This window comes from Alligator mississippiensis, chromosome 1, assembly GCF_030867095.1.
Source record: "Alligator mississippiensis isolate rAllMis1 chromosome 1, rAllMis1, whole genome shotgun sequence".
Taxonomy (NCBI): domain Eukaryota; kingdom Metazoa; phylum Chordata; order Crocodylia; family Alligatoridae; genus Alligator; species Alligator mississippiensis.
Genome location: NC_081824.1, coordinates 466,062,644 through 466,083,456, shown reverse-complemented (window position 1 = coordinate 466,083,456; position 20,813 = coordinate 466,062,644). Strand labels below are relative to the sequence as shown.

The window sequence follows — 20,813 nt, the reverse complement described above, 5'->3', positions numbered from 1 at the left end:
TAGAACCAGTGCACTAGAGAGAAGCTGGCTGAGGACCTGAGGTTTGGGGTTACTTAAGGTAGATTGGGGCTGGAAACGGAGGCAGACAGCTGAGATATGGGGGTGGGGGTTGGGGGGGAGAGATAAGTGGTGGCAAGGAGGAGACAGTCAGGAAACAGACAAAAACCCAACTCGGGGTTTCAAAATAACAGGTTTATTAAACAGACAACACACTACACAGCCCCATGAAGTTATTGGTTCACACTCTCTCTCTCTCTCTCTCAAAATGGCAGCAGGAGAAAGAGACTCAGTGGAAGGGCTGGAGTCCAGGTGGGGAAGAGAAGCAGAGTGCAAGTCCCTGGTTGAAGAGGGGGCAGGGGGGATAGCTGCCTATCCAGGCTGGGAAGGGGTCCTTGTCTAGTAGGTGTTGTCCAGAGCAGGGTTGCTACTAAAATGAAATGCTGAAGCTTATCCTATGTCTTAGCTCACTTATACATATCTATAGGGAATAGAGAGGGGGGGGAATGTCAGAAATGGTTAGGGAAGGGGAGGGAATGCATTTTAGAAGAAAAAAAGAAAATCTGGGGGGTTTGCTACATATTAAAATAAACAGACACGTCAAAATTTTGTTCAAGGAATTGTGATTCTCTCTCTTCGTGTTAGATCAGGACAGGATTTTTCCAGCTCCTTCCACGTGTCCGAGGGAGAAAAGAAACAGTTCTCCTTTCCCTCCAACTTCACGGAAAAAGTTGTGCAGTATTTCATATCATATTTGACACCTGATATATGAAGCACTTCCCTTAATTCTTTCCGGCTCAGCTCTCTATCCCTTATAAGTCATTCACTTGGGGGTCAACTGATGTGCTCGCAGGACCGCGGGCCACCGGGGAGCGTGCAGCGTGGGCGAAGTAGGAAATGGGCGTGGACCTGGGGGCGGGGGAGCCTGGGGGGAGGGGGAGGGGCCTGGCGGAACTCATCCCCGGGCGTTGCCGCGGCAGCGTTCGTATCATCGCGCCGGCGCCGGGGAACGGCAGTCAGTTGCAGTCGGCGGCCGGAGCGGTGCTGACGGCTGTTCTCCATCTGGAGAGGAGCGGGTAAGTGAGGGATGGGGAAAGCTGCCCCCTCTTCTGCCACAACATGAGGTGAGCAAGGCTTGCAGCCAGGACTCAGCAACCCCTTCCTCAGGCAGCATCAGCCCTGTTCAGACCATCCCATACACACCATTAGCCGAGCCCTGTACCAGCCTGCTCTCAACCCTGCCACAACACACACCTAACACCCGAACCTTGACAGAGGTGAAAGAGGGGAAGCACGGCAGTCAGTGTCCTGCCTCTACGAAATGTTGTCAATGTACGCTCAAGAGGTCTGATGTAGAGGGCCATGCCCCCCGTGGTTAAATAGGGCAGCCAAACATGAGCGCCACGTTAGGATCACACCTCAGATTACCAGGTTGCGGCTCCAAAGGATGCAGTTTCGTCTAGGAAATGTTTGTCTTCCTTCCTCCTTCTGCCTGTCACATCCTCAAACTCACCCATGAAACTATTAGCTAACAGCGTAGACAGCTCCTAACATTGCAACCCACAGAGGTGTCGCTCAATCCCGACCCTTCTTCACTGATCGAACTGAAGGATTCACTTCCTTCGTAGCCCCACAGTCAACAGATGCAACTATTTCAGACAACTCCATGAGAATGAAAGACACCTTTTGTTGTTGTTAGTGATTTTCTTGGTGACCGTCGCCGAGTCCCAGGAGAGCCTGTTCCAGAGGAGGATTTCTTTCCTGTGTCCTTTCCCCTGCACAAGCAGCTGAGGATCAGGTAATGAGACAATGCACCCTGAGGCGCAGGTGGTTGTGAAGCTGGCAGGGAAGCAATGGTCTTTTCTGATGTCAGGTTGGGGATTACTAATGTTTTCTCCCAAGCGCGTGAGCAGCGCAGAGGAGCCCAAGTCACTCTGGAGGCCAAGCCCTGAATAGCACATGATAGAAATTGCTTGTGCTAATTTAACCTTGTCTGTGTATTTTATTTTTGATTCAGACCATCTCTGCCTGCCCTGGTGACTCCAGGCTGCCAAATCCTTCCTGCTCCAGGTCTCCCTATCCAGCCAGGACGGATGGCATCTGGCACCCCACCAGTGTAGAGGCAACAACCATTGTTGGTTAAGGAGATATCATGTTAGATATACTTAGGGTGCAAAACATGAGTACAGGCCTTGCCTGGAAAAAAGGAACTGGGTAAGAAAAGGTAGAGGGAGCGCGCCTTCTGAGAAGAGAGGCCAAGAGCAGCCATGAGGGGCAACGCGCCTGTACAACTTTATCCAGTTTTGCCACCGAGGGCTGTAAGGGGAAATCAGGGAGGGGCAGTTATGCCTGGGAGAGAGCAAGGGAAGGGGGAAGGGGGAGGGATGCAGGAGAAAGGGAAGTGTTTAATGTGTTTGTAGGGGAAGGGGCAGTGCACGACGGCATATTCCAACAAGTCTCCTAATACATGGCAGAGTCCCCTTCCAGGTACAAGACACATCCACCTAGCTGCATCTACTGAGGCGCCCAGCAGCTGCAGAGACTCCTGGGAGGCAGGACCCGTTGAGGCCAAGGACCACAGAAGAAGGCGAGGAACCCAGCCAGAGGGACTGCGAGACTCTACCTAGCAGTCCGCCAGCCCTCCAGGGCAAGTGAGTGGTCCGCAGCCTGTCCCAGCCGCCTTCCCATTTCTGGCCAGGGAGGAGCAGCTGTGGGCGGGAAACCATATGCCCAGAAGTGATGACATCTCCTCTGGGGCTCTCCAGCGCCATCATCAGTGTGTTTGCAAACATCCCCAAGGAGTGGATGTCCCAACACCTCCCTTGCCAGGGGCCATTCCCCCGGCCACGTGTCCCGGGGGGCCCAAATCTGTGGAGTTTCTGAGTGCTCCCAGCTCCCAGAAAAGGTGCCCTACTTCCCAGGATGTATCCTGAGTCCCAACGTTCAGTCCCCCTGACTTGAATGAGGAGAGCAGGCAAGGGCAGGAGGAGGGAGTTGTTAGTCCAAACTAACTGAAGGTCTCTGGTCCTGAGCCAACAGCTTGCAAAGCTCTGACAGCCAATAGCTGGCACCCAGTATTTAGGGGAAAGCATGGGATGTGGGGGAGTCACCCAGCTCGGGGAAGGGGCAGACAGACAAGTAGGGAGAGACAGCTTTGAACCCACTCTCCTGACTGTTCCTGTGTCAGGAGGGAGAGACTGAGGCGGATCTTCAGAAAGAGGACGGCAAGGATGGCCCCAGGACAGGAGAAGGACAGGAAGAAGCCTGAGGAGGAGGAGCAGGGCGGCCACCACCAGGCAGAGGCTGCAAAAACGAAAGGCCGATGGTGGCACTGTCTCGTGGGCTGGAGAAGAAGGGCACCTCCAGCAGCCACGGAAGAGCAGGGAGAGGAGCCAGTCAGGCCCCGATGGAGGTGGCCCAGGATACAGCTGGGTAGGAAGGGCCCAGCACTGCCAGAGACCCAGGCACAGCCCCCGCGCAGCTCCAGCCCCAGCCCCAAACACAGCAGCCAGGACCCCAGCCCTGAAGCCCAGCCGAAGGCCACTCCACATGTGGCTTGGGAGGAGAAGCCAGGCTCCCCAGGGCAGGAGCTGCACAGGCCCTGCTTCAAGCTGGGCTCCAGCTCCTCCAGGGAGGACAGCGACAGCTCCCAGGAGGCTGTGGGCCTCCAGCAACATGCTGCCACCACCAGAGGTGAGGTGACACCCAGACGTCCTGTGCAAACAGGGCAGTGACCCCTGAGTGCAGTGAGTCGCTCTGTGATGGGGCCGGGGGATCCCAGGCAGAGCAACAGCCTGAGTGACAGGAGGCCTCGCACCCCCAGTGGGGGCCACAGACATGGTCCTGGGTGGGGAGCGGGAAGAGGGAGCCTTGTACGTGAGGGTCCCCGAATCTCCCAGAGGGGCAGGCACCTCCCTGGGGTGCTGGGACAGGCGGGGCCTGAGGCAGTGCATGGAGAGGGGCCATATAGCACTTGGGCAGCCACGGGGCCATTTCCTGGGCTGCAGGAACGTGGACACACCTCTCCTCTGCATTGCCCCTCTGTTTCCCCTCCACAGCAGCAGGCATCACAGTCTCTCCCTCTCCCTGCAGATACAGTCCTGCCCTTCTACAAGGCAGAGGAAGAGCAGAGGGAGGACTTCACCTACCTGGAGGAAGCCGCCCTCTCAGTCATCCTACGGCACCTCCAGAGCACGGACCAGGTAGGAACATCCCAGAGCTGGACCAGCACCAGCACCAGCCCGTCCACTCTCCCACCATGTGGCCCTCTGGGGAGGAGGAACCGAGTGAGCCACAGCCTTTGATGGGCACGTGCAGCCCATGTGGGCTGGGACCCTCGTCGGATGTGCTTTTGTCCCAAACAACCTGGGGACCCCTCCCCACAGAGACCCCACCCCTGTGCCAGACCCCATTTGCCCACGAGGAGATGTGGATTGAGAACGGGGGATACCACCAGATCTGAGCCCCACGCTCCCCTTGGGAGGGCAGGCAGGTCCCTGGCTATGAGCCGGCCTTTTCCCATTGTAACTTACGGTGTATGCAGACTGTGAATGAGGGGCTCACTTTCCTCCGTGCCGTCCCCACGCTGTGCCTGGCTACAATGGAGAGGGGCGAGGACAGCCTGGAGCCGCCCTGCTGCAAAGCGGCACTTGTGGAGAGGATTGTGGTGAGTTCAAAAGAGCACTGGCTGCTTCGGGTCAGAAGTTAAGCAGCCAGGAGAGGATGTGTGAATGGGGGCTGGAGTGAAGAGGAGAGGGCAGGTGTTGCTAGGTGTGTGGATAGGGGGTAGAGAAGCGAGACATTGTGGGGTGAATGAGTACAGGGTGTTAGGGGAAAGAGAGGGCTGGAGGACAGGTGTGGGAGCGGGTGGGGAAACCGGGTGACCAACAGGGTGTTCACGTGCGTGTCGGAGGGAAGAGGAGAGCCGTGTTCAGTGAGGGCGGAGGAGAGAACTGGTAGGGGGGGCCCAGGTGGGCGGTGGCATCCAGGTGCCCCAGGAGCACTGTGAGGTCTCCTTCTCACGCTCCCCCATGCGTCTCTCAGGTGCTGATTGACAAGCTGTCCCAGTGTGAAGAAGAGCCCAGCACCATCCTTCCTTACAGCATGGCTGTTGTTTGCATCCTCAGGTACTTGGTCATTTGTCTAACTTCACTAACTGCAGCACTGCTCAGTATCCTCCTTGGCCCAACCCCACCTAAACTAGTTCCTCTGCTTTGCTGATGGGGTGGGAATGTGTCCTTTCCCCAGGTTGGGTACTGAGTTTCCCTGTAGTGATGACACAAGGGCCTTCAGCAAAGGGCCAGCCGTGCGGATACTGTAGGAGGGTCAAGGATCGGTGGGCAGGGCAGCAGAGGGGTCAGTGGGCCAACCCTGGGTAAATGGTGGCACACTTCAGCCTTCCTTGAGGTTTCAATTCATAGTATCGCCTCTGGGTGCCTATTTCCCTGTCGAGACCTGCCCACATCAGAGCCACTCCCAAGCCTACAGAGCTCCATCCAGACAGGCTCCTCTTTCCTGACAGCAAACTGAAGCCAGCCCTGGAGCCAGCCCTGGAATCGCGCCTCCTCTACACCACCCTCCACAAGACCTTCCTGATGGCCACAGGGCACAACAGCCAGCACATCCAGGTACCTCTTTCTCTCACCGCACAGTCCCACCAGCCATCCCCTGGCAGACATGGCACAGGACTTTCCAGCACTGACCCTCTTGGCTCTCTGCCCTCTTCCAGGGCATGCAGCGGATCAGCGTGGAGTACCTGGAGGCCACGCTGAGGTGCCTGCTGGCAACTGCCCCCAGCCTGGCCAGGCTGCAGTTCATCGGGCAGGTGAGCACCATGGGGAGAGGCTGGGTTTAGGATGGGGGCAGCTTCAATGGGCTGTGCACTGCAGGAGCCGGTCCTCAGAGAAGAATCCCCGGCTCCTTCCTTGAGACAGGAGTCTGGTGCGAGTTCACCATGCCGATCCCTCAGGGATTACCCACAGAGTGGAGGATGCCCCTTTGGATTTGGGCTTTGGAGCCTGGCACGGATACAGGATTTTTTCTCCTTCCTGTCATGCTGTCTATGTTCAGGGAGGAGAGGAGCAGCCCTGAGACAGAGTCTGGTCCCAGCTTTAAGAGATAAAAACCATCCCTGAGATGCAGAGGGAGGGGTCGGGGCTGGGAAAGGCCGTTTGGGGGCAGGGCCGTGCTGGGTGCAACAATCCCTTCTTACAGCGTTTGGCCCCCTGAGGCTGATGTTTTACCCTGGGCTTAAAGGAGCAGCACTCAGGAGGGAGCGGGGGTGGGGATCATTGGTACAACAGAAGCACGTGTCCACTGCCATGAACTTCTTCCACCCACAGCACTTGACCTTGTGGCTCCAGGTGGAAGATGAGAGGGACAGAGCCACGGCCATGAAGATCACCACCAGCCTGCTCTGCTTTGCAGTCTCCCTCCTCCCACAGTTTGAGGTAAATGAGCCTTGTGTCAGGTGCTGACTTTAGGCAGAGGCAGGGCTGGTGAAAAAGCCTGTGGGATAGCAGTGGCAGCGGTAAGTGCGGGATAGGAGAGAGGATCCCTGCATGGCAGAGTGAGGGCTGGGAACTGGCTGTGCTTGATTCAAGGGCTTGTGCTCCTGGCTAAGAGCCCCTGTCTCAGGAGAGGGCAGCAGCTGCCATAGAGTGCTCCAGGCAGATTCATGCCTGTCTCAGGAGCCCTGCTGCTCCTCCTGGAGCAACAAATGCAGGGAGTCCTCAGGGGGGCCCGCTCCTAGACCCTTGGCTCCCTGCTGTATGGCAGGCAGAGGGATTTCGTTCTCAGGCTTCAGGAGATGCACACGGCCCAGAGAGCCTGAGGGGATTGCCGGTCAGACCTAGATGGACTCCCCTGTCCTCTGCCTTTCCTTAGGACTCGCCCAAGGTGCCCCTGGTGGGTGACCTGGTGGCCCTGCTGGGTCTGTGCATCAGCGACCCAGTGGAGGAGATCAGCCGCCAGGCCAAAGAGGGCCTCTCCCACCTCTACAAGATCTTGCTGCATCAGAAGGGTATGGAAACCTTGAGTCCAGCTGTGGGAATCACCTAAGAAAATCAGCCTGTCCAGGGTCTGCAAGCTGGGAATGTGACATAGCGGGGAGTTGACAGAGGTGTGAAGGCAAAGTGGCCTCAGGGAGGGCAACAGAAGTAGCCTAGAGCTCAGGGGAGGGACTGTAGGGTGTTACGTAACCCTTGGGCTACAGCCTGCCTTCAGTGAGATCGGGAGGTTCCCCTCTTAGACATCATCTGTACCATGGCACCAGTCCCAGGGTCTGTAGATCAGAGCGCTCACATGTTTTCAGTTCTGAAGTCAGAACAGCAGCTCTGACCAGCCTCTCTCTGTCCTAGGGCAAGACATCCAAGAGGCACAGGAGCTGTGGCCAATCAGCCAGCACCAGCCCCGCCGAATCCTTCTCTACATCGATCTGGCCACAATGGGAGAGGTAAGGATGCTCTGCCCATTCTGTACACCAGCTCGGGGGGGTGGGGCTGCTTCCCTGGAATAGCTGCCTCCTGCCTTCAGGAGGAAGGCTCTACCTTCAGCCCACAGCACCCTCCATCAGGCTTAGAGTGAGGGACAAGGGTGCATGGTTGTAGGCCCGAGTCCTAGCAGTGTCCACAGTTTGTATGTCTTGCATGGTGTCACACTGATGTGGCCCAAGGACAATCCCCTGACTTCCCGCAGGATCCCACTGTCCCTCCGTGACTGACACTGGAGGTCCTGAGCTGGGCAGCCCTGACCTGTGGTTGGCAGGTGGCCAGCACACACCCGCCATTGCTCCAACAGATCCTTGCAGAAAGTCCCATTTTGTGCAGAAGCGCAGACATGCTGTGCTCTTCTCTTCACAGTTAAAGAGCAGAACCACCCTCCCCTTGGGTTTCAGTAGGGGACACTGTGAGCTCCCATCCCAGGCTACTTGACAGCCCTGTGTGAAAGGCAGGGAGAAGGCCAGGGCAGGAGAGGGGAACAAGACCTGAGTCCTCCTCTCCTTATCTGGACTTTGCATCAGCTGAAGGATCCAGCCGGGCTCTCCCTCTCCACACAGCCCATCAGAAGGGCAACGCATTCCAGTTCCTTGACAGGGAATCTGGCTCTGGGATGCGCCAATGCCTTGTGTCCTGTGGGTTTCAGGCGTTCAGGAAGATCCTCTCCGAAGACCAGAGGAGAGCGTTTGCACAGAGGGCGCTGCTGGGGATCCACCACATCACGCTGCACGTGAGCCAGGCCGGGGTGGTTCTGCTCTATGCCATCCTGGGACAAGCTGGCCACCTGACGGGGGCAGAGGTGAGCAGCATGGTTGGATTCAGGAAATGAGTGGCACGACACACTCTCTCACTTGTAGCCAAGGAGAGGGTGATTTCTGGGTAGGGAAGCTAAAGACGGTGTGTGTTTGGTAGGGGACAACGCGTCTGGTAGACATGGCTTTGGGCTGGTTTGGGATTGTGCTGGCTCCAGTGTCATTACCTGACTGTCCCTGGTGGCCCTGGAGTCCCTGACTGGTTTGTGTACCCTTGCAGGAGAAGGAAATTCCCGTCAGGGTACTGAGGAAGCTCCTGATCCTGAAATGCTTCCATCAGCTGCCCAAAGAGCTGCAGAGGCACAGTCATCTGGAGAGTGCCTCAAGGATCCCCTCCTCTCCGCAGCAGCCCCATCCATCCTGATGCAAGCGAAGGCTGGGTGTGAGGCCACGGATGCCAACTGCGAGGCATGGGACACGGTGTAGGGGAGGTCGGAGCCGTGTATATAAGCCCTAGGTATCAGCGTGTGGCAGGGCACTGCTAGTGCCTGCCACTTTAAGGGCTGGACCAGGCATCCAGCAAGTGCCTGATGGCAGCAGTCATTTTGACAACTTTGTATATAAAGGCTGCAGTCTGCTGCTGCCAGCCGAGGCAGAAACATCGCCTCGCTGAGCTGCAGCAGGAACAACCAGGCGGTAAGGGAAAGAGCTTATGGGGATGGCTAGGAGGCTCTTGGTCCTGGGCACGACCGAAAACTGCACCCTGCCGGGAATGGGTGGCCTGGTGGGGCTCCTAGTGGCGTGGGAGCCCCCAGGAAATGCCAGGCCAGTTACCACCCCGGTGAAAGGCGGGTCGGGGCGCCTTAATAACCCCAGCTCCCACAACCAGGTGGGTAACCCCATAGTAGGCCTGAGACGGCGGACCCCTGTGAGAGAGCGGACTAGATGCTCACAATCCTGACTTGAGGCACCCTCAACTGGTCAGTGCTGGGGCCAGGACCAGAAGGGTCAAAAGGGCCAGGGGCCCACTGTGAGGGACACCCAGAGCCAAGGGCCTGGGGTTTCTAACTGGCCTTGGAGGGGAGGCCAGGGCCTGTGTGGCCAAAGGTCCCGGGGTGTGGGGCACACCTGAGAGGGGGAAGAGTGCAGGGAGGTAGACAGCCCAGAATGAGGGCGGAGTAGGCCGCCTGATTGGAAGGAGCCAGTTGGGGTCCAGACTGGAGGATTATGGGGCCCAGGATGGGGCCAAAGATGCTAAGAACTGGGATGCCAGCTGTGAGGCATGAGCTGCAGCATAGGGGAGGATTTGGAGCTGCAGATAACATCTTCTGGAATCGGGGCCAGAGATGGACAGCCTCCCGCTTAATTAAGACCATCTTTTTGTATCACCAAGGTGTGGCAGGAAAGAGAGGCGGGCACTTAGCCCAGAAATAGGTGGGCAGGAAGGGCCTCCTGTTACACAGTGCAAGTAAGTGGGCAGCTTCCTGCCATGTTCTCATCTGTCACCTGTATCATCAAGGTTGTGGCAGGTGAGGGAGGCGGGCAGTTAGCCCTAAGACAAGTGGGTGGGTCAACGATTTGACCGGCCCCAGGATGCCCACATGTTATAAGTGCACAGGAGGATTATGGTTCAATCAGACTGGCCAGCAGCACTGGCCTTGCTCAAGGCCTCTTGGTTGGGACACCCCTCTGAATTTGGTTGGTGTTTGCGAGAGACGCACTGAAATTAGATTAAGGGTTCAAAAACATAAAAGGGATTGCTTTAGGACTAAGAGGAACATGAGAATAAAGAGTATAAAGGGTGATAATGACAAGGCAGGTAAACAATGGGAAGCACACACAATGATACCGATGCAGTACTTTACTAAATATCACAATCAACTGGAAGACCCAGTTGAAATAACAGGAAAATGGCAAATGGGATCGAGGAAACAGACAGTTAAGAATGGGGCAGAAATTTATGGCAATCCAGAGGATGAAACCAGGCCGTCAATCCAAGGAGGTTCAAATAGGTTGGAAGGCAGGAAGGTCACCTGGGACTGGGTTGTTCAGCCTTATTGCCTCTCCCCGTCCATGGGGAGCACAGAAAATTATACTCGCCAGTCTCACAGAATCAGAGGCAGCCAGGCACAGCTCTCCCGCAAACGCACCCTCTCACCATACAGAAACTGTGCATACACGCCAACACTTGACCCGCACTCTCACATTCATCCTTCCCTTGAATGCTACGAGCGCCCAAACAGTGGGTCTTTATTAACTCCAATCATAGTACTTTTGCCAATCAAGCCAAGGTAAAAGCTGTCAATCACTTTCAATCACACTTTCCTGCCAGACACTCTGACCCATCTGCGCATACCCAGGCTTTCCTTTTGTAATGATAAGATGACTTTCCCTGTTATAACAATGAAATGAAACCAAAAAAAACCTCCGGGATAATATGAACTAATAAATAAAGTACAATAAGAAAGCCATATGAAAGCAAGACAAAAATAGATAATGAAGCGTACAGGCTATAAATTTAGTAGAGACTTGAGGAAGGGGAGAGCTTCACATTATATACAACTAACAGACATACATCTAGCTTTTCAGGGATACCAAACCACAAAAGAAATCAACTGAAAAACTTAAGAGAAGATTCATATTGCACCCTATTTCTTCATGCTGAGCCCAGTTATGTCTATTTGCATATGTCATCTTTTCCATTTACGCAACATGCAGAAGTTCTTTAACCCTTCCGAGAATGCAGGTACACTGGGAGTTTACCATTTGCTTGAAACAATCCTTTTTCTGCAAACAAACAATCCTTTCCACAAATATTTTATGAGATGTAAACAGAAGATCATCCCCTTGTTTTAACTCATGGCATTTTCCAGGAAGTGCCGTGAGTTACAACAATCTCCTAGACCCAACAGAAGTCCCGAGGTTGGAGAAGCCAGCTGTTGTTTAGGCTGGTTGCAAGCATTCATCCGCTCTTCCGTCACAACGCGACTCCCCCATTTCCAGACCTGGCATGGTTTTCTTAATGGGAGCGGGGAAAGGGAGCAGAAGATCATTCGGGGGTTTCCCAGCCAGTGCTGGAGGCTGGGGGGTTGGAATGGAGCCCCCACACCTCAGGGGGGCTCCGACCCACCTGCCCCATCCTCTAGCATCGCCTGAAAACCCCCCGTACCAAACTCCCTCTGTTCCATTTCCCCCTCCCCTTCTGAAAACAGCAGCAGGGCTGGGAGGCAGCGCAGACAAAAGTTACGGAGGGCGCTCCGTTCTGGAGTGTCTCCATCTGAACCCTTATACAACGAAGGTTCTGATTTTCACGGGATCAGGCCCTTTGCAAGCGCTCTGCAGCTGTGCGCTTCTGCTTGGTCATGGCTGTAGAGCACTTCCAGGGGCCCAGTTCAGGCAAGAATTGTCACTTCTGTCTGTGCCTTAAGGCAATGAATTAAACGTTTTACAAAGGGGTTTCCAGATACTATCCCAGGCTGTGGACAGAGGTTGCTTTTTTTGCTATTTAAAGTCCTTTATTGCTGTCATTTAACAGAAGCGCGTGACTTTACCACACTTTAAAAATAGCTACTGAATTTGGAACCCTGTATTATACGGTAGTTTAACAAGCTACCGCACTTTAAATAACTTTTGTACGCTGATGTCAAATATTTGACCAGCAGAAAAGCTCCAGGAGGGTGCGGAGCACCCCCTACCTGCAAATCTGGAAAGTGCAGAGAGGATCAGACGATCCCCGCAGCAAACACTGCCCGTCTGTCATGTTTAAGGGTGCTGTAACTCTAGAGTGCTATAAAAATGCTTGAAATTACAGTGTTGTAAAATGTGCACAGACCACTTTTGTACGCACCCTCATTTCTCAATTGCTAACAGTATCTCTCAATCCTGCCTCCATTTACCTTTAATGATAACATTTGCTGGATATTATACTATGTTAAACTTTATTATTATTGTATGCTTTACCAACAAAGTGAGAACTATCCTTAGAAGATAACACATACACAATTGGAAAGGGATGAGACAAACAGGGATCCTGGTTTTCCCTGAAAAGAAACATTCAAATTCCCTGATAAACACGCCCCCGCTCCCACCTCCCACAGCATGATTAAAATGTAAGGCCCTGCCACAACTTTCCCTGCCCCCAGTCCTGCTGGTGTCCCTCACCCCCATCCAAAGCCCCTGACCCCCAGCCCTAATGGAGGGGGCCACCAGCTGCCAGAGGTCCTGCGCAAGGGACCTTGGTTCATAGCCCCCTGCCCCAACAGAAGGCAGCGGCTGCTGCAGTAGAGCAGAGCCCAGCTCCCCCCCTGCTGCCTGCCTACTGCAGGCTCTGGCAGGTGGGTGGGCAGATCCCCACCCCTGTGCGCACTCCTGGGTGGATGCGGTATGCCAGTAAAGAGGGAAATCCGCTTTATACTCTGTCTTCGCATGGGAAATGGAAAACTCAGATCCCTTGTGATAAATTACTCCATATATTCCTACATGTCTTATTCACCTGAGCACATAGTTTTTGTAGAATCTCTCCTCTTTGTTATGTACCTGAAACATATCACACATAGAAGCATAAGATGCAAGGCTACCATCCTTAATGATAGATTTTACTGTATCTATATCCCGTTTTTTCCAGTTATCTGAGGCCATTTGTAGACTGCTCAGCATATATGCTTAAAGACACAGGATGCCTATACATGTGCTTGGCGGCGGGCAGTCAGGGGGCGTTTTAATTAGAGCGGTTCCTGGAGAGCCGCTATATTAAAACACTTTGCAGTCGTGTGCACTGAGGCTCTGTGGGTTTAGAAACGGCCACAGGATGCTTTATCCAAATCTCATTCAATGAGGGGCCTCATTTTTAAATCTGTGCAGGCTGATACAGGTGATGGTGAGGCCACACTGTAGCATTCTCATTACAATGCAAACCAGCACATTTATAGGCACCAAACTGACTCGAAGAGAGCTGAGAGGTGAACTAATTAATTTCCTAGATTTTTCAAAAGAATTAGGATATCATCTGCATGTAAAAGCATTTGATCCCCTCAGTGCAAGTTGATTGCCTAATAGCTGCTGCCAGAGGCTCCAATGCTACACTGAGTAAGAGTGGAGAAATAGGCCATCCCTGACGCATCCCTTCTTCCAAGCAGAGGGAAGGTGCTATCACACCATTCGGGGATCCTGCTGGGAGGGAGCTGTGGCTAAAATTGATATCCAGTTTATGGATTTCTCACCAAAACCAAATTTTTGTAAATTTAAGAGCAGATATTTGCAATCAATCTTGTCAAATGCTTTTTCAGCGTGTAGTGAGAGAACAGCTGCTGGTGAGTCAGGCAGCTGCATAAACTATTCAAGGCCAAAGTACCCTTTATAAAACCTACCTGAACAGCATGTATCAAGAATGGAATCGCCTTACTACGTCTTAGAGCTCATCATTTTGTGAGAAACTGGTTATCAACATTCAGTAATGAGATTGGGCGGTAGGCTCCACATGTTAAGTCTTCCTTTCACTTCTTGAGTAGAAAAATAGATAAAGCTGTTCTTGCTTCTCCAGACAGAATTCCATTTTCAACTATTTTCAACTATTTTCTTGTACACAGCATTGTACACAGCTTATAATAAATGTTGCCAGACTGTACAGGAAAGTTTTCTAAAAGTCAGATGGAAAACTGTCAGGCCCCAGAGTTTTTCCGCACTTTAAGGAATGCATCTCCTCCATAACTTCCTGCAGTTTATATACCTTCTAATCTAATAGCGTCTTATCATTGGAGGTATTTCTTGCTGAGATCTGCCTATTTGATGCCTCTTCCTAAAGTCTTCTAGTCAATACCTTACCTGCCTTGTCACGCCACTTATAATCATATTTAGTCTCTTGAGCTGAAATGCAATCTCATGTTAAAGAGGTTCATGTATAATCATAAGAGGCTTATTTTGTCTGTCTCGAGCACTCTGAATGGTTGTCTCGGCAGCCAAACACAATGCTGCAACTGAAACAACCAGAAGTGCTCTGGACACACAGAATAAGACCATTTGTGAGGTGCCAGTGGGCCCTAAGCTGCTGGGGGCCCCTGGTGCTTCCCTGCATGGTGGTGGTGCCCCCCCCAGCACTGCCCAGGAGGGGTGCCAGCGGTTGGGTGCTGCCCGGGGGGTGCCACCGCCACAGAGGGAAGCACTGGAGGCCCGTGCAGCTCAGGGGCTGCATGAACCACTGGCAGCTCACTCCCCAGCCTTGGGCTTGGTGGGCTTCCAGCACCCCATGCACCGTCCCTGCTGCCTTCCTGCCACCCGGGACCACCCGGAAATGGGCTGGCTGCCCTGGGAAGGTGACAGGATGGCAGCTGGGTGTGATGGCAGCCGGAGAAGGTGTCAGGGATGGGCCACGGGGCACTGGATACCCACCAAGCCCGAGCTTCCTCCAGCACTCCCAGGCTGCCAGCACCCCATGTACCATCCCCATCGCCTCCTCCAGATAGGGCCCTTGTACATGTGAGGAATAGCGCTGTAATATGTTATAAAGAAAACTAATACACATGGGATGTGTTTTACTTTGCTATGTAAAAACTCATTTAAATCTTAACATGCTACCCAACCTGTACATCATTACACATTTAAATGGTTAAAAATGGGCAACGAAGCCACTTACATGGGCTATTTCCTCACATATACAAGAGCCGTTAGTCACGTGTACAAGGGCCCTCTTATTCTATGACTATGACCAAGTCACAAGGTCAGACAAAATATGTGTTTGTATTCCTAAACCTGTGTTTACACATGGACAGCTTTATGTAGCCGTTTGAAGGGTGAGAAGTTTTGACTCTGTTAAGGCATTTGGTCAGTGAATACCCTAAAATCCTGTATTTAAAGTAATAATTTTGCAATAAAAATTTAATCGCAAATGTTTTGTTGGTTTCATCTAGTTTTGAATTATTATTATTTTAATTTACACCCTTGGGGAATCTTACTGCAATATTTAAACAGAAGTAAAACTCTAGATTCCTTTCATGTCATCACAGAAATACACCAAAGAAACCACACCAAAGCAAGTAACACATGCGCTGCGGGGGCCCAGGTGCTTCCCTTGGCGGCAGCGATTCCCCTGCAGCCACCCGGCCAGGTGCTAGGCACATTGGTGCAGCCCCAGCTCACAGGCAGCACCCACTGGGTCCAATGGTGCACGCGGCGCTGAAAGCCTGGCCGTGCTCAGGGAAGCTCGGCCTTGGCGGCCTTCCAGCACCCCATGCACCGTCCCCGCCAGTAACAGATTGCAGTAGACTATCGATTCTTGGCAGCCAATCACAAGAGGCAGGGAGAATAAGCATGTCATTATAATAGAAAAATTTGAAGTTTTGGAATAAGAAGATTTTGGGAAAGAACATTTAAAATGTCTAGAACACTGAGAAGTCCATTTAGCGAACGTGAATATGACAGACTGCCAAATAGGCAAGCGAGAGAAAAAGGAATTGGGTGAAGCAAAAAAACAACCTTTAGAAGCTGATCAAAGAAATCATTTAGCAGTATTTGGTCAAAGCATTATCCCCTTAAACGTAGCTTTTTGAGCTTCCCCAAATGATCACAACAGATGACATGTAATGCCTGTTTTCTTCAATAAACTAAGCGATCAATTTCTCCATCGCTCACAGACTTTAGGATCCTTATGCAATGAAGTATGAAGCTTCCAGTTTCCCTTGTTCTTAATACAATGATTTAAATCAATTGCTCTTATAATGGGAGCAGGGTCAGAAATTAAGATGTTGTGTATTTCTGCACCTAAACAAGGAACGAGAGACTGGGCAGAAACCAGAGACTGGGTATAAGAAAATAATCAATCCTGAAGTACGATAAGTGAACTGAGGAGAAGCAGGTATAGTCTCTCACCTCTGGGTGGTTATCCCTCCATATATCAGCCAATCCTATGTCTTTTTAATAAATAAGAGGGCTTGTTTTCAGTTTTCTGATAGACTCTATTAACGGTAACTGAGTTTTCAAGCACCGTATCCAATACGCAGTTCCAATCACCACCCAAAAGATTGGACTTTGTTGCTGACATATTGGTACTGTATGACAAAAAGGTAGCATCTCCACTACTCTTAGTGGTACAAACCTCCCCTCAGAGTCGACCCATCTGTTAATGAATGTGAAAGCAATCTGTTTGTGAATTAATATAGCTGTACCTCTGCTTCAAGAATTGCGTGAAGAGTGGGATACAGACCATACCCACCGCTTTTTTAGCCTATAATCATCTTCAGCTTTTAAATGCATTTCTTGTAACAAAGCAATCCGACTGTCCAGAGATGGTAATGGTCTGAGCATTTTCATCCCTTCGGTGGGCTCATTCAATGCTCTCCCATTGCATGACATGACAGTCATTGTCATTAGTTCTCCCCTTTGTACATTGAATGAAGTTGCCAAACTGCTGGGGACAAAGAGGGACAAGACATAGCAAAGACAAGACGTAACCAAGAAACCCCCAGAGCAATATCTCACTGCTTGGTCACATCCAGGACCCCGATGGCTTCAACTAACACGACCACACTCACCGCTCCACACGCTAAATAGTTACAACAGATTGTTATTGCACCATCGACCATGTGTTAATATTACTAATTTCACTAAGGTACGAAAATCCACTAACCAAAGCAGTAAGGCAAGCGGTAATAATGTCATGTCATGTCATGTCATATACTTCCCTGAATGCCTGTGCTGAAATGTCTAGAGGTAAAAACAATGTTACTATATAGCCAACCTCTTGAGCACCTCAGCCTTCAGGAAACAACAATCTATCTAGTAACTGTTAAAAGATTTAAAGTGGCCTTCGGTATACGTATAACTGACTAATGACACCTAATTAAAGACTCCTTGTACAATTAAAGTAAAGAAATCCTGGATTTGGCTTCTTCTCAGGTAATTAGCCCAAGAGTCCTCCTCTTCAGTAACAGGGGTTGTGAAGGCTTCTCAGGTGGAGGGGCAGCTGCCTGCTCAGCGGCCTCACAAAATGGAGGGGACGCTGCCTCTCGGCATCGCACAAAATGGAGGGGAAGCTGTCCCCTCAGCAGCCTTACAAAATGGAGGGGATGCTGCCTCTCAGCATCACACAAAATGGAGGGGACGCTGCCTCTCAGCATCACACAAAATGGAGGGGAAGCTGTCCCTTCAGTGCCTCTGGACTCCAGCAGCTGTATCTCACTACCCCAATATGGCACAACTAATTAAAGAAATAATAAATAAATAGACACAGAAACATCTTCTTCAAGAAATCGTCACTCTCTCCCTTCATGTTAGATCAGGACAAGACTGTCATTCCATGTGTCTGAAGGACAAATGAAGCGTTTCTCCTTTCCCTCCAACTTTACGGGAAAAGTTGTGCAGTATTTCAGATCATATTTGACACCTGATATATGAAGCACTTCCCTTCATTCTTTGCTGCTCAGCTGTTTCAAGAAAGCTGGAAATAGTGAGATTTTATGAAGGGGAGGAAGGAGGAACCAGGAAACTATAGGTCAGTTCGTGTCAACACTATCCTTGGGAAAACTCTAGAAAAAGTCATTAAGGATCACATTTATGGGAGCCCAGCAGGGGACATGATGCTGAAAGGAAATCATCATGGAGTCATTGCAGGCAGATCCTGCCTGAATAACCTGGTTTCTTTTTATGACCAGGTCGCAATATGCTTAGACGCAGGAGTCGAGGTAGATGTCATCTACCTAGGCTTTAAGAAGGCCTCTGACACCGTATCTCATTCTGTTCTCGTAAATAAACTGAGCGGCTGTGATGGAGATGACTACACGGTCAGGCGGGTGGCAAATTGGCTGAGGGGTCGCACCCAGAGAGTGGTGGTGGACGGGTCGATATCGACCTGGAAAGATGTGGTCGGTGGAGTCCCGCAAGGCTTGGTCCCTGGACCGGTGCTATTCCATGTCTTCATCATTGACTTGGACGAGGGCGTGGAGAGCACCCTGTCCAAGTTCACAGATGATACCAAATAACGGGGCAAAGTTAACACACCAGAGGGTAGGGAACGGATCCAGGCAGATCTGGACAGGCTGGAAAAACGAGCAGAAAGAAATAGGATGCAGTTCAACAAAGACAGGTACAGAGTGCTGCACCTGGGCAAAGAGATCCACCAACCCACGTACAGGCTGGGGGATGACCTTCTCTGCAGCACAGTGCCGGAAAGGGAGTTGACTCCAAGACGGACATGAGTCGTCAATGTGACGAAGCGATCAACAAGGCTAACCACACTTCATCATGCATTAGGAGGTGCATGACGAACAGGTCCAGGGAGGCGATGCTTCCCCTCTGTGCCGCACTGGTCAGACTACAGTTGGAGTACTGCGTCCAGTTTTGGGCGCCACACTTCAGAAGGGATGTGGACAACCTCGAGAGGGTTCAGAGGAGGCCGCTCGTATGGTCAGAGGCCTGCAGGCAAGGCCCTACGAGGAGAGACTGAGGGACCTAGATCTCTTCAGTCTTCGCAAGAGAAGGCTGAGAGGTGATCCTGTGGCTGCCTATACGTTCATCAGGGGAGGGCAGCAGGGAAGAGGACACTCTCTATTTACGAGGGCACCCCCTGGAGTAACTAGGAACAATGGCCACAAATTGACGGGGAGTAGAAGTAGGTTGGACATTAGGAAGAACTTCTTCACCGTAAGGGTTGCCAGAGTCTGGAACAGGTTTCCAAGAGAGGTGGTGCTCTCCCCTACCCTGGGGGTCTTCAAGAGGAGGCTGCACAAGCACCTCGCTTGGGTCGTCTGACCCCAGCGCTCTTTCCCGCCCAGGGCAGGTGGTCAGACTCAATGACCTACTGAGGTCCCTTCGACCCAAGCATTTGTGAATCTATCTACTAGCTGTTAAAAGGTTTAAACTAGACTTTGGTATAAATATAACTGAGATAGGTCACCTAATTATAGATTACTTGTATGATTAAAGTAAATAAATCCTGGATTTGGCTTCTTCTGAGGTAATTAGCCCAAGAGTCCTCTTCTTCTGTAACAGGGGTTGTGAAGGCTCCTCACATGGGGGGGAAGCTGTCCCCTCAACAGCCTCCCGAAGTGGAGGGGAAGCTGACCCTTCAGTGCCTCTGGAGCCCAGCAGCAGTATCTCACTACCACAGTACCTCACAACTAATTCGAGTGTTGCCCTGTGGGGTCAGGCCAGCTTTCAGGATCTCAATATTGTGCTGTTAGATAGGAGGGTGTGACACAGTTGTGCATATGCAAACCCACAAATCAATTGGATGCACACGCAGGCGCACGCGCACACACACACATACATACACACACACGCACTACCAACTCAGGCACATACACATCCAAAATTAGCCTAGGTACAAGCATACCTATCACCAATTCAAGCACATACACTATACACCCCGAAAGTTAGACAAAAATCAATTGTCCATACCAGCACACTCAATACACATACACAGATCACTCATTCATATATCAGGCACACAATGACATATATATACACATACACGCACTCATCAGTTCACACACCTACAACCCACCTACACATAGGTAAGTTCCTAACTTGGATGATCCAGTATGTATGTGTGTGCTGCAGGTACCTGGGACACTTGGGGGAAGGTGCACGTGAGAGAGAGAGAGTTAAAGCGTAGGGAGTGAAAGTTGCCAGAACAGAGATTAGAACCAGTGCACTAGAGAGAAGCTGGCTGAGGACCTGAGGTTTGGGGTTACTTAAGGTAGATTGGGGCTGGAAACGGAGGCAGACAGCTGAGATATGGGGGTGGGGGTTGCGGGGGAGAGATAAGTGGTGGCAAGGAGGAGACAGTCAGGAAACAGACAAAAACCCAACTCGGGGTTTCAAAATAACAGGTTTATTAAACAGACAACACACTACACAGCCCCATGAAGTTATTGGTTCACACTCTCTCTCCCTCTCTCTCTCAAAATGGCAGCAGGAGAAAGAGACTCAGTGGAAGGGCTGGAGTCCAGGTGGGGAAGAGAAGCAGAGTGCAAGTCCCTGGTTGAAGAGGGGGCAGGGGGGATAGCTGCCTATCCAGGCTGGGAAGGGGTCCTTGTCTAGTAGGTGTTGTCCAGAGCAGGGTTGCTACTAAAATGAAATGCTGAAGCTTATCCTATGTCTTAGCTCACTTATACATATCTATTGGGAATAGAGAGGGGGTGGGGAATGTCGGGAAGGGGAGGGAATGCATTTTAGAAGAAAAAAAGAAAATCTGGGGGGTTTGCTACATATTAAAATAAACAGACACGTCAAAATTTTGTTCAAGGAATTGTGATTCTCTCTCTTCGTGTTAGATCAGGACAGGATTTTTCCAGCTCCTTCCACGTGTCCGAGGGAGAAAAGAAACAGTTCTCCTTTCCCTCCAACTTCACGGAAAAAGCTGTGGAGTATTTCATATCATATTTGACACCTGATATATGAAGCACTTCCCTTAATTCTTTCCGGCTCAGCTCTCTATCCCTTATAAGTCATTCACTTGGGGGTCAACTGATGTGCTCGCAGGACCGCGGGCCACCGGGGAGCGTGCAGCGTGGGCGAAGTAGGAAATGGGCGTGGACCTGGGGGCGGGGGAGCCTGGGGGGAGGGGGAGGGGCCTGGC

At 51.6% G+C, this 20,813-nt stretch overlaps 1 protein-coding gene across 2 annotated transcripts; it reads left to right on the top strand.

Moving 5' to 3' along the window:
* Positions 1 to 947: 947 nt before the first annotated feature.
* Positions 948 to 15,112, top strand: LOC132248625 (maestro heat-like repeat family member 5). Of its 2 annotated transcripts, XM_059722325.1 has the most exons (13): positions 948 to 1,073; positions 1,697 to 2,648; positions 3,185 to 3,690; positions 4,090 to 4,199; positions 4,541 to 4,663; positions 5,041 to 5,123; positions 5,519 to 5,624; positions 5,726 to 5,821; positions 6,339 to 6,446; positions 6,883 to 7,018; positions 7,356 to 7,450; positions 8,140 to 8,292; positions 8,526 to 15,112. In XM_059722325.1, exons 3-13 carry the CDS (start codon positions 3,228 to 3,230, stop codon positions 8,667 to 8,669), a joined length of 1,617 nt encoding a protein of 538 aa, XP_059578308.1. In that variant the 5' UTR covers positions 948 to 1,073; positions 1,697 to 2,648; positions 3,185 to 3,227; the 3' UTR covers positions 8,670 to 15,112. The 2 variants fall into 2 exon arrangements, with proteins under 2 accessions (XP_059578308.1, XP_059578313.1); XM_059722330.1 differs by having other exon boundaries at positions 948 to 2,648.
* Positions 15,113 to 20,813: the final 5,701 nt, after the last annotated feature.

Excerpts from the sequence above, each read along its gene's own strand:
- LOC132248625 (XM_059722325.1), top strand. The coding sequence starts at position 3,228 with ATGGCCCCAGGACAGGAGAAGGACAGGAAGAAGCCTGAGGAGGAGGAG. Across the intron at positions 6,447-6,882 it reads CCCTCCTCCCACAGTTTGAG|GACTCGCCCAAGGTGCCCCT; the intron begins GTAAATGAGCCT and ends GCCTTTCCTTAG. Across the intron at positions 8,293-8,525 it reads GCCACCTGACGGGGGCAGAG|GAGAAGGAAATTCCCGTCAG; the intron begins GTGAGCAGCATG and ends GTACCCTTGCAG.